This window comes from Nothobranchius furzeri, chromosome 11 (assembly GCF_043380555.1).
Source record: "Nothobranchius furzeri strain GRZ-AD chromosome 11, NfurGRZ-RIMD1, whole genome shotgun sequence".
Classification (NCBI taxonomy): domain Eukaryota; kingdom Metazoa; phylum Chordata; class Actinopteri; order Cyprinodontiformes; family Nothobranchiidae; genus Nothobranchius; species Nothobranchius furzeri.
In genome coordinates, this window is record NC_091751.1 from 22,674,299 (window position 1) to 22,685,820 (window position 11,522).

At 44.1% G+C, this 11,522-nt stretch overlaps 2 protein-coding genes across 6 annotated transcripts in view; one reads left to right on the plus strand and one right to left on the minus strand.

Annotated features, from left to right (window-relative positions):
* The first annotated feature begins 1,701 nt into the window (after nucleotides 1-1,701).
* On the plus strand, nucleotides 1,702-9,937 carry yars1 (tyrosyl-tRNA synthetase 1). Of its 2 annotated transcripts, none has more exons than XM_015955707.3 (14): nucleotides 1,702-1,838; nucleotides 2,263-2,329; nucleotides 2,400-2,546; nucleotides 2,632-2,807; nucleotides 2,893-3,022; nucleotides 3,099-3,179; nucleotides 7,952-8,044; nucleotides 8,115-8,250; nucleotides 8,335-8,420; nucleotides 8,496-8,631; nucleotides 8,700-8,797; nucleotides 8,867-9,060; nucleotides 9,141-9,282; nucleotides 9,369-9,937. In XM_015955707.3, exons 2-14 carry the CDS (start codon nucleotides 2,273-2,275, stop codon nucleotides 9,477-9,479), a joined length of 1,587 nt encoding a protein of 528 aa, XP_015811193.1. In that variant the 5' UTR covers nucleotides 1,702-1,838; nucleotides 2,263-2,272; the 3' UTR covers nucleotides 9,480-9,937. The 2 variants fall into 2 exon arrangements, with proteins under 2 accessions (XP_015811193.1, XP_015811194.1); XM_015955708.3 differs by having other exon boundaries at nucleotides 8,703-8,797.
* A 32-nt stretch (nucleotides 9,938-9,969) lies between these two features.
* Nucleotides 9,970-11,522, minus strand: part of nhsl3 (NHS like 3) — a 76,662-nt gene continuing 75,109 nt past the window's right edge. For all 4 annotated transcript variants that reach the window (XM_015955702.3, XM_015955703.3, XM_015955704.3 and 1 more), the window contains one exon: nucleotides 9,970-10,904. In XM_015955702.3, the coding sequence (XP_015811188.1) occupies nucleotides 10,864-10,904 (41 nt within the window). In that variant the 3' untranslated portion in view covers nucleotides 9,970-10,863. The remainder of the gene's footprint in view (nucleotides 10,905-11,522) is intronic.

Genomic DNA, 11,522 nt, shown 5'->3' on the forward strand with positions numbered 1-11,522 from the left:
AGAATCTTCTCCAGAACAGAGTGAATGCTGCCCAGAAACAAACTGTTTCCTCTCTTACTAAAATGCACTCTGTCTGGGAGAAAAAGAGCGTTGTTGAAGAACCTGACCTCAGGATGCTCGATGACCAGGCCCCCAAAGCTCCTAACGGCCCTCCTCAGTGAAGAATTAACCTGTTTTCTGTTGTTGTTAATTCTTCCTGGTTGCCCGTATCCCCACGACTGCCGTTCGTTGATGGCGGAAAAGGCTATTCTCATTTCCGGAAAGTCCTTATGGAGGTGGGACAAATCCTTTTGGATCTGAGAAGCCAGTTCCACCGGGGAAACGTGACCCAGATCGTTTCCTCCAGCGTGGACGACCAGAATATCTGGAGGACCGTGTGTGCGAGCCTCGGAGTAAAACCTGGGAAGGACACCACCCCAGCCCATGCCTCCTTTACCAAACCATTGGACCTTAGCTCTGAGTCCAAAGTTTGGCCCAAACTGTTGCTGAGCCGCCTTTTCACCCCGTCTGATGTAACTGGATCCAATCATCCAGATTACTGGAGTTCGAGGCTGCTCAGACTTGATGGTAGATGCAGTTTTTGGGGATTCGGAGACACTTTTGGGTCCTGAGTCCGTCCCTTTCCTACAACCTTTGAGGCGGATCATAGTGGGACGTTTCTGCTGAGGTGTCTCTCTTCTGTAGTACTGGGAACGAATATCCTGAGTACTGACAGAAGGCTGGTACTGGTTTGTCTCTCTTCTGTAGTACTGGGAACGAATATCCTGACTACAAGCAGGTTTTTGGAGCTTTTCACCAGATTCCTGCTGATCTGTGCCCTGAGTCCCACAGTTAGTAGGCAATGAGGCTTTTGGGTGGACCTCGCTGACCTGAACCTCTGTGTTGGGAGAAAAGTCAATTATTTCGTCATAATTGACCTTAACTCCTCGTTCTACGATTTCAAACCAGGAAAGACTTTGTGTGGTCTCCATCTTTAAGACGTGTGAAATATTGACGGGTTTGAAGAGAAAACTGTGACAAAATTCTCAACTATCTGTCCCAAACAGTCAGAAAACTGAGGAGAAACAGTATGTATCGAATGGAGTCACGAGTGTTTGTGAGCTAGAGACTTGTCTCTGAGATCTGACGAATGCTGTTCTTTGGTCTCTGTGAAAACCAAGAGTGATGTCACCAACTGCTGTCCTTTGATCTATGAACTCACCAAGTGAAGAAGAGCACTACCTTAATCCTTTTATGTACGTGTCTGTGTGCGTGCGCGTGCGCGCGTATACGCGCGCGCGTCCAGATTCTAAATTGTATTTTAATCATTTTATTAGAAGCTAAATGTTGCTGCTAATGTTTTTACTCTACAATCGGTGCAACACAAATAAAAGCTAACACTGAGTTAGCATGTTTGATTCTCTAAAACGACGACATTCGGCTAGAGTTCACGCAAGAAAAGCTAACTAATATAGTGTGATGATGAGAAAATAACCTGACACGGAACTAAATGGCAACATTAATATTAAATGGTTGTTTTCTGCTCGTAAATACTGAAAGCTTTACAGGAAAAAAACGACTTACCGGTCTTATTTGAAGTATGTTTGAAAGCAAGGTATTATTGGAGTCAGCCGGATGCTATTAGGGTAGGTGGCCTCTACGGCAGCGACGTAGAGACGTCCACGGGGCGTCTACGTCGGCGGATACCATCGACACTAAACTCTAGATTCTAGGCTCGATTGCTCTTGCCTGCAGTAAATCGATAGTAGAGTTGAGTCTGTCGCTGATGCAACTTACTGACTGGTCCACTTCGCCGGTTTCTCTTTACCACGTTTCGTTCTGACAGCTCAGGGTTCGAGGTAGGTCGCTGGCGTTGTACGATCATAATTCGAGTGATACGGATGTGAAATATGTGTAGCTAGTGAGAAGAAAGATCTGGACAGCAGATTTGAACACTGGCTATAGCTAGCTGCACATGGTTTGGTCGCTAACTGGTCAGTATCGGTTTTGTCATTCATTCGTGGTTTGATCGAATATCATTTGGTTTTTCTGGTAAGCATTAGTTAAAATGAGTAAATTATAGCATTTACGATTTTTAAGTGATCCACAAGAAAGAAAGAAAAAAATCCGTGCTGGATGAACTTGAATTATACGTGTACTACTGAGTAAGAAGACATTTCCAGCTGATGGATTTTTCTGAACGTAAAATAGTTTAAAACGAAAGTGATGTGATGTCAGTCATGCATGACCGAGTAAAAGAAAGTGAAACCTTGACTTGTGAAGGTCCTGACTCATGATGGAGCAGCTCAGCCCAGAAGTGAAGTACAACCTCATCACCAGGAACCTTCAGGTGAGACCTTCTTTCAGAGATTCACACCAGAAACAAACAGCTCAGCCTTAATGCTCTGGCTACTCTTCAGGAGGTTCTTGGGGAGGAGAAGGTGAAGCAGATCCTTCAGGAGAGGGAGCTGAAGGTTTATTGGGGCACAGCGACCACCGGAAAGCCCCACGTGGCTTATTTTGTCCCCATGTCCAAGATAGCAGACTTCCTCAGGGCCGGCTGTGAGGTGAGATCCCTCCACCGTTCATCTTTTTCTGTTTAACCCCAAACACTCTTATGAAAGTTCACACTAGTGTCTTGTTTTTCTTCAGGTAACTATTCTATTTGCAGACCTGCACGCCTACCTGGACAACATGAAGGCTCCCTGGGAGCTGCTGGAGCTCCGGGTGAAGTACTACGAGCAGGTGATCAAAGCCATGCTGGAGAGCATTGGTGTTCCTCTGGAGAAACTACGCTTCGTCAAAGGAACCGATTTTCAGCTCAGTCGGTTAGTTTTGCTCTCGACTGATATTGTTACTGTTTTCTCTCAAAGCGTACGTCGGCTGTAGACGTGTGATTTTCTTGTTTGACAGAGAGTACACTTTGGATGTGTACCGCCTGTCGTCCATGGTGACAGAGCATGATGCTAAGAAGGCTGGAGCGGAGGTGGTGAAGCAGGTGGAGCATCCTCTGCTTAGTGGGCTGCTGTATCCTGGACTACAAGTAATAATCAGTGTTTTTACAGCTGAATAGACGTCTTTTTTACAAACAGATTGCAGTAAAACAAACTTGTCTTCAGGCTTTGGATGAGGAGCATCTGAAGGTGGACGCCCAGTTTGGAGGAGTTGACCAGAGGAAGATTTTTACTTTGGCTGAAAAGGTAGATCATGTGTTTTTACCAGCTCCTGATTGGCTCACTATGGCTGTGTGATGAGTTTTAATGACACGTGTGGAGCCCTTTAGAGAAACACCTGAGTGTGACTCAGCTAAAAAGTGGAGTTTGTTTATTTTAGAGGGTGAGATGGATCCACTTCACAGACTTGTGCAGCTCTTGTTTTAGAAAGAACTGATCATTAGTCGGCGTTTATAATCCTAGGCGGCAAATGACTTTTATCAAGTTAGTATTAATCTTTAGAATATTTCTCCATCTATTGTAATAAACTCCACGATGCAGCCTCATAGCCATCACTGATGATAAAGCAGTTCTCGACTTGTCTGAAGATCTCTAACTTGGTGCTTCATATTCCACAGAGGGGCCAAAACCCTGAATTTAAAGGGTGCATATAATGCAAAACTGGGCTGCACGATATTAGGAAAACCTGCGATATTCGATAACAGTGCTTAATATTGCGATATCGATATTACTCACGATAAATGAACAAATACTAAAGTATGCAGTGTTGATGTCGTCGGGCGTGTGACGTCTGCTCTGGGTTCAAAGCGAACAAAACCTAATGCATGAATTCCATTACAACATAACATTTTTATTGCAAAAATATGCAGCTGCGCCTGCTACTGTATTAGCAGCTGTGCCTGCTACTGTATTAGCAGCTGCACCTGCTACTGTATTAGCAGCTGTGCCTGCTACTGTATTAGCAGCTGTGCCTGCTACTGTATTAGCAGCTGCGCCTGCTACTGTATTAGCAGCTGCGCCTGCTACTGTATTAGCAGCTGCGCCTGCTACTGTATTAGCAGCTGTACCTGCTACTGTATTAGCAGCTGCACCTGCTACTGTATTAGCAGCTGTGCCTGCTACTGTATTAGCAGCTGCACCCGCTACTGTATTAGCAGCTGCACCCGCTACTGTATTAGCAGCTGCACCTGCTACTGTATTAGCAGCTCCACCTGCTACTGTATTAGCAGCTCCACCTGCTACTGTATTAGCAGCTCCACCTGCTACTGTATTAGCAGCTGCACCTGCTACTGTATTAGCAGCTGCACCTGCTACTGTATTAGCAGCTGCACCCGCTACTGTATTAGCAGCTGCACCCGCTACTGTATTAGCAGCTACTGTATTAGCAGCTGCACCCGCTACTGTATTAGCAGCTGCACCTGCTACTGTATTAGCAGCTGCACCTGCTACTGTATTAGCAGCTGCACCTGCTACTGTATTAGCAGCTGCACCCGCTACTGTATTAGCAGCTGCACCTGCTACTGTATTAGCAGCAAAACAACAAACTGCATGCATGCAGTTTCTCAGTGACTTTAAAACATCACCTCCACCATAAAACTTTTTCTGATGCCCCAAATACAGAAAAACATCCCTTACCAGGATTTTTAGAATAAATAGTTTAAATGATAAATAATAGTTAACATCACTTAAATGCAACAGCAAATTCTCTCATTGCTACTGAACATTTTCTCCACCTATGTGGTTAGGATATAAGGCTGTTGCTGCAATTGGGAAGTGAACTGTGCTGGGCCAAACTAGGAGAATATTAAGATTTTCTGAGGGAAAGAGAAAAACAATTGTCTACCTTTCAGAAGAGGAACTGGGAAAAAAACTACATGGAAAATATATGAAAACGTTTGTTTTTAACCCCAAATTGAACAAGTTTACCTAGATCTTAAAAAGCAGCTCGGATGATGAAACTGCAACTATGATTCTGATAACAAGCTAACAAATTGAACTAAGATAACCGGCTAGCAGAGCTTCTGACTGACAGTTTATGTGCAGCAGCAAATCAACTATCCTGATTAACAAGGTTATAAAAGCTCATAAATGAAAAATCACTTTGATGTGTGGGGGAACTTTTCCAGGCCCTCTTTAGCAGGGTGGGACTGGGAGGAGAGTGCTGTAGCCTTTTAGCTGGAAGCTAACCGGAGCCTGGGGCCGGTGGAACACTAGCGACATGAAGGTGGGTTGGTTCACTGTCACTTGGAGTCAGCCCGGTTATTATCAGCTGCTTAACGACACCGAGCGGACTCACGTTTACGTTTGAAAGCAGCGCTGATTCCAGAAACCTCAGCACAAAGTGCGTTCGTTGCTATGAGCAGCATGACGAACAAGGGAACGGCGCCGCTAACTCAGTTCGGGTGTTGCTTTCCAAAAGGGTCTACGTAGGGGGCGGGCGTATTACGTGAACGGAACCATCTGATTGGCTGCATATCAGAAGGGCTACATTTGATTGGTCAAATAATACTTCCGCGTAAAAAACAGAGCTGGTTTACAAAAAGTAGATGTATGACACGGATGGAAATGTTGAACCAAACATTTATCTCCGTTTTTGACGTGCTTAGCGATGGGCCTATCGCACGTCCTGTTATCCCGATGACGATATTTTTTCGATATATTGTGCAGCCCTATGCAAAACTCACATTTTGCTTCCTTTTGTGCTGCCATGTGGGCTTCTACTGCTTCTACGGACACTAAAAACATGAAAAAAGTCCACTCATTCGTTTAGTCAGAGATCGGTCTTACGGATTATTTGCCTAAAATAGAAGCAGTTTCAAATGTGCAAGTTAGAGCTGCTGGAGGAGCAGCGGCCCTACTCCGCGCTCCTCCTGGCTTTCAGAGCTTCTTAGCTTATAGCAGCTTGAGCAGGGGGTGGGTGGGTGTGGCCAGCTCCAGCTGCTTGTTTTCTTAAAGTGCCCTAAAACAGCTCATTCTGGAAGGTACTGAAACCGCTGAGATCACTAAACGTGAGAGGGCCAAGTTATCTACAGACCTTAGAAAAAAAGTAATAAAATATCTCTTTTAACATGTAAATTCACCTTTTATTCTGTGGAAATTTTTAAATCCCCGAATTGACACTCAGGAAAAAAAGGATTTTTTTTTTATTTTTTTTTTTTAGGAAAATTATTTAGCTAAACCAAAAGATAAGGATCAAGGACTCAAAATTATGGTCAGCCATGTTGTTCCCATTGTAAGAGTGCGTTTTCCTGGAGGTGACGGTGGCACAGGAGTTAAGTGCTCGCCCCGTATTCAGAAGGTTGCAGGTTCGAGCCTCGCTCAGTCAGTCGCTGTCGTTGTGTCCTTGGGCAAGACACTTAACCCACGTTGCCTGCTGGTGGTGGTCGGAGGGACTGGTGGCGCCAGTGCTCGGCAGCCTCGCCTCTGTCAGTGCGCCCCAGGGCAGCTGTGGCTACATCGTAGCTCATCCCCACCAGTGTGTGAATGTGTGTGTGAATGGGTGAATGACTGATTGTGTTGTAAAGCGCCTTGGGGGGTTCCAGGACTCTAGAAGGCGCTATATCAAATACAGGCCATTTAGAATCAGAATAGGTTTATTGCCATTGTCAGTGAACAAACAATTCACAAACTAGGAACTTGCTTTGGTACTAATGTGCTACATATAACATGAATAATAAGATTAAAAATAGAATAAAACTTTCAGCTATAAAAAATGGCAGGTTACCTGCCATTTACCATTAAGTAGGGATGTAAGAAAATATCTATACACTGAAACATCGCGATAACATGTGTTATGATACTGAATCGATATTTAAAAGCAGTGTATCTATTTTTATACATTCAATCTGTATTCCTTTAGCTTGGTGCAATTCAAGCTCCAGCCGCTAGGTGGCAGCATGCAGTTTCCCACCTTCATTCTGAGGAAACTACAAAATCTGGTGTCTGACCTGAGTTTTCCAATCAAAGTCAGTCCTAATCCATAAATATCATCTGGTTTGTAGTATATGTCGTATTGCTATCATCTTGTCAGTACACACCCATAATTTTAAGGTGGTTTTATTCATGCCATACCACCTTAATTCTCAAAGTTGAGCTGTTGATATTCAGCCTCACTGCAGAAAGCATCAAACCAGACCTAGACTGGTTCTCAGTGAGTCAGTCTCACATTCACACTCATCTTGTTGTCTTCAGATTGGTCTCAGACTGTCCCCTGTCCTTCTTTTTAGTTACTGAAGTTGACATGAACATTTCAGACTGTAGATCCGAGGAGGGTGAATAAGTGTTTGCATCTTGTGAAGTCTCTTAAGTGTTTTTCTCCCCAGAAGATGCGACAATGACGTTCTGCTGAGCTGTGGTGGCCTCATGGAGGGGGCCATCGACTAGCACACTGCTGCTAACCACTAAAACATTCTCTCTCTCCTGATAGTAACATTTTGGTTTCCTTGACTTTTGATGTGCTACTACTAGTTTATCCATTTAATTATAGATCCACTAGGATAAATACAATAAAGTTTATCTCTCACCAAATAGAATATTTACTAAGACATCACAATATAACTATAGACACATTACTTGTGTGTGTGTGTGTGTGTGTGTGTGTGTGTGTGTGTGTGTGTGTGTGTGTGTGTGTGTGTGTGTGTGTGTGTGTGTGTGTGTGTGTGTGTGTGTGTGTGTGTGCGTGCTCTGTCTTCTCCATCCCCAGTGAGTCGTGGAGGATGGCTGCTTATACTGAGCCAGGATTCTCTGGAGGTTTCTTCCTGTTAAAAGGGAGTTTTCCTCTCCACTGTCGCTGTATGCTTGCTTAGTATGAGGATTGCTGTATAGTCACTGACACTAGTCAGTGACTTGATGCAATTTGCTGGGTTCCTTATATAGGAAACATTATTTCTGATTGGCTTAATGAACTGACCTGAATTGGAATTTTTATTATGTGAAGTGCCTTGAGACGACTCTTGTCGTGATTTGGCGCTATATGAATAAAGTTGAATTGAATTGAATTGAAATTTTTTTTCCTGCAGTACCTGCCTTCTCTCGGTTATGCAAAGCGTGCTCATCTGATGAACCCAATGGTGCCAGGACTGACGGGAGCCAAAATGAGCTCTTCAGAAGAAGTATGTCTGAAAGAACAAAGTGAGAGATCTGGCAATTCCAGACCTGAGGGTGTTTATTACATCGATGCAGGAGTCAAAGATCGATCTGCTGGACTCCAAAGAGGACGTGAAGAAGAAGCTGAAGAAGGCCTTCTGTGAGCCGGGCAACATCCAGAACAACGGAGTTCTTTCTTTTGTCAAACACGTCCTCTTCCCCCTGCGAGGAGGTACTTCTGTTTAGGATCTGACTCCTGTCACTTCCTTTCATTGGTTCTCCACATCTTGAAAGAACATGCATTGATTTGTTTCAGAGTTCCGCATCAAAAGGGATCCCAAATGGGGAGGAGATAAAGTTTACTCCGGCTTTGAAGAAGTGGAACAGGACTTTGCGGTAGAGGTGAGCTGCAGCCCACGCTAGAAACTGAAAACACATTTAATCACCAAAAAAGTCACAACTCTTCCTTCGTGTTAGTCCATCCATCCTGGAGATCTGAAGGCTTCTGTGGAAGTTGCTTTGAATGAGCTGCTGGATCCGATCAGGAAGAAGTTTGAGTCTCCTGAGCTCCGCAAACTGACCAACTCAGCCTATCCCAACTCGTCTAAGACAAGTCTGTGTTCAGCCATTTGACACGAAACAGGAAGTGGCTTTGTGGTCAAACCTGTTCTTGTTTTGCAGCAGCTGGTGGGAAAGGTGCTAAAGCAGGAGGAGATGACGGTGATCTGGTGCCGTCCAGGCTGGACATCAGGGTGGGGAAGATCGTCAGTGTGGAGAAGGTGAGTTCCAGACACGATGATGTCATAATGCTCCTGTTTCCATGTTCATCCTCCATTTTTGTCCTTCAGCATCCAGACGCAGACTCGCTGTACCTGGAGAAGATCGACGTAGGAGAACCTGAGCCCAGGGTGGTCGTCAGCGGGCTGGTGGCCTACGTCTCCCAGGAGGAGCTGCAGGACAGAGCGGTGTTGCTCCTGTGTAACCTCAAACCACAAAAGATGCGAGGGATAGAGTCCCAGGCCATGCTGCTGTGCGCTTCATCGTGAGTGGCTCCTTGAGTCGACTCGACTAAAACAAACGTAGCCGCATTCGTTGGTTCGATGATTTGTTTTGGACCTCCAGAGACGGGGAGCCCAGAAGGGTGGAGCCTCTCGATCCACCTGAGGGTTCATCGCCGGGGGAGCGGGTGTTTGTGGAAGGATACGAGTCGGAGAAGCCAGACGACAGACTGAACCCCAAGAAGAAGGTGTGGGAGAAACTGCAGGTGAGCTCCAGCTGATGTTTCTCGTTTGAAATCACAGATAAAAAAAAAGACACAAATCCATGTTTACGTATGTGTTTGAATCACAGGTGGACCTGAAGGTCTCAGACGAGTTTGTGGCTCAGTGGAAAGACAAAAAGCTGATGACCAAACTGGGACAGATCACATGTAAGACGCTGAGAGGAGGCTCCATCAGCTAAAGGCTCCTGCTCCTGATTTCCACTCATCCACCAGAAACTCCTCCTGGAGCTTTCATAGGGATTAATAACGCCAAACTGTTACTTTGAGTGTGTAATTTCCAAATCTAAGAGTCATTTACAACAATAACTGTAACTAATCAATGTGTTTGGTGTTGCTTATGCATTTAAATGTCTGCAAACTACAAATACCTAAACGATGGAGCCCGATCGATCAGCTGGAAGATTGCTCCAAAACACCTCAGGGTTATGAAAAGGCACTTCACGTTTTTCAGATAGTTACGATAGGAGAAGCTGCAGCTGGTGAATGCATTCAAAGGCTCTGGGTAATAAAGCAATTGTAAAAAATCTCTTTAAATGGAGAAAGGAGACGGTCGTATTTTAGGTGAATCAAAGACATCAGCATCTCAACGTTGTCTTGAAATAAAATGCATCTTAAATAAACTTGGACTAAATCTGCAGGAAGCGTGTCTTGCTTTTAAAAAAGGAGACGTTTTGATTAAAAGAGTTTATTTAGAAGTAATAACTGTACATAACTCTTAATGATCCCCAAAAACGTAGATCTCTGACCCTCTAAAGGTGGATTTCATGTGCTGATCATTCCTTCGGGGGGAAAGTGTTTTGTGCAAAACGATTGGTTTCTCCGCCGTGAAAGCTCGGGTTATTTTAGAAACACAATATTTAATAAATACACGCCAAGCCCGCTCCAGTGTATTCATGGTCCAGGGCCAGTCGCCACATTCTTAGCCCTAAAAGTAGTTTAGTGTGAAACCAAAGTTATAAATATGTAATAATCTGTAGGAAAAGGTGACCAACAGTGCTACTAGTGGAGACAACCACACATAAATAAATAGAATACTGGGATTACGCTGTGAAGGAACTATTCACGTGACATTTTAGCAGGTTTAAGATACTCCAGCAAGAATTTATCAAAGGTGGCTTTACAAAATAAAAATTTCCCAGACAAATTTCTGTTGTATCCCTTTTTCTGAATTTTTTTACACACAGTGGAAAAGCGGTCTAAACTCTTCTAATCCCCTGTGAGAATTAAAATGCATGATTACAACGTGTGTTGCTAGGGTGGAGTCAAAATGAAGTCATCCTCTTCATTCTCCCTGAAGATACCAAAACCAACCTGCAGGAGGCGCTCTCACACAAGCAAAGTAAATGCTCGGTTTATCGCTGAGGGGATTTCACAGGAGATGAAACTGTACTTTAGAAAAATACTCCAGAGTAAAGCTTTCATAACAAAATGAGAGGGACACGTTTTTGCATAAACATGGAGGGCCGTTTGAGGCTAAGGCTTTTGGAGAAGGATGAGTTTGACGCCCATGTGTGCGAGTTGTCTTGGATTTGCTCCTCCTGGTTCTCTGAGCACAGATGTCCATCAGAACAACGTCTCTATCGTTTCTGCTGTCACTCGTGTTGCTGAAAGTAGAAGATGGGAGGAGTTTAGACACTTAAAGAGCAAGTCAACCCCTACCAGTCTAACTCCACTTCATGTTTGAAAAATGTAACAAATGCTGTTGCCTGGCAGACCGAGAGGGCGGAGCTTCAAAAAAATACACACACAGGCTCACAACAGCATTGTGACATCATAACTTACCAGTTTACATCATAGCATACCTCTTAGCCAATAACGGTGGCAGATTTAAATTAGAATACAGTGCAGAGTTTTTACCTGACAACGGCACAACACTGCCAGTTTTAGGAAGAATATTTAAATTTTAACTAAGATGCACTGAAGTGCCAAATTATTGACGACACATGTCTGCAGCACGATTAGACACTCGTTTATTTAGTTTATCAGCAAAAAAAATTTATTTGGGGGTGACTTGCTCTTTCAGCAAACATAAAACATATGTAGTACACAGCAGTTAGCCGCTGTTATGGGTGCATTTCTTCCAGTCGCGAAGCAATGCGTCATAGAAGCGTGATGCGCTAAAATTAATTTCCAGTTGCTTAACTAGCAAAAAACTTGAATCATGACCAGTGAAACCTCCGTAGCTGAGGTGAATAGAAAATAAACCAGAGGTTTTGGGATAC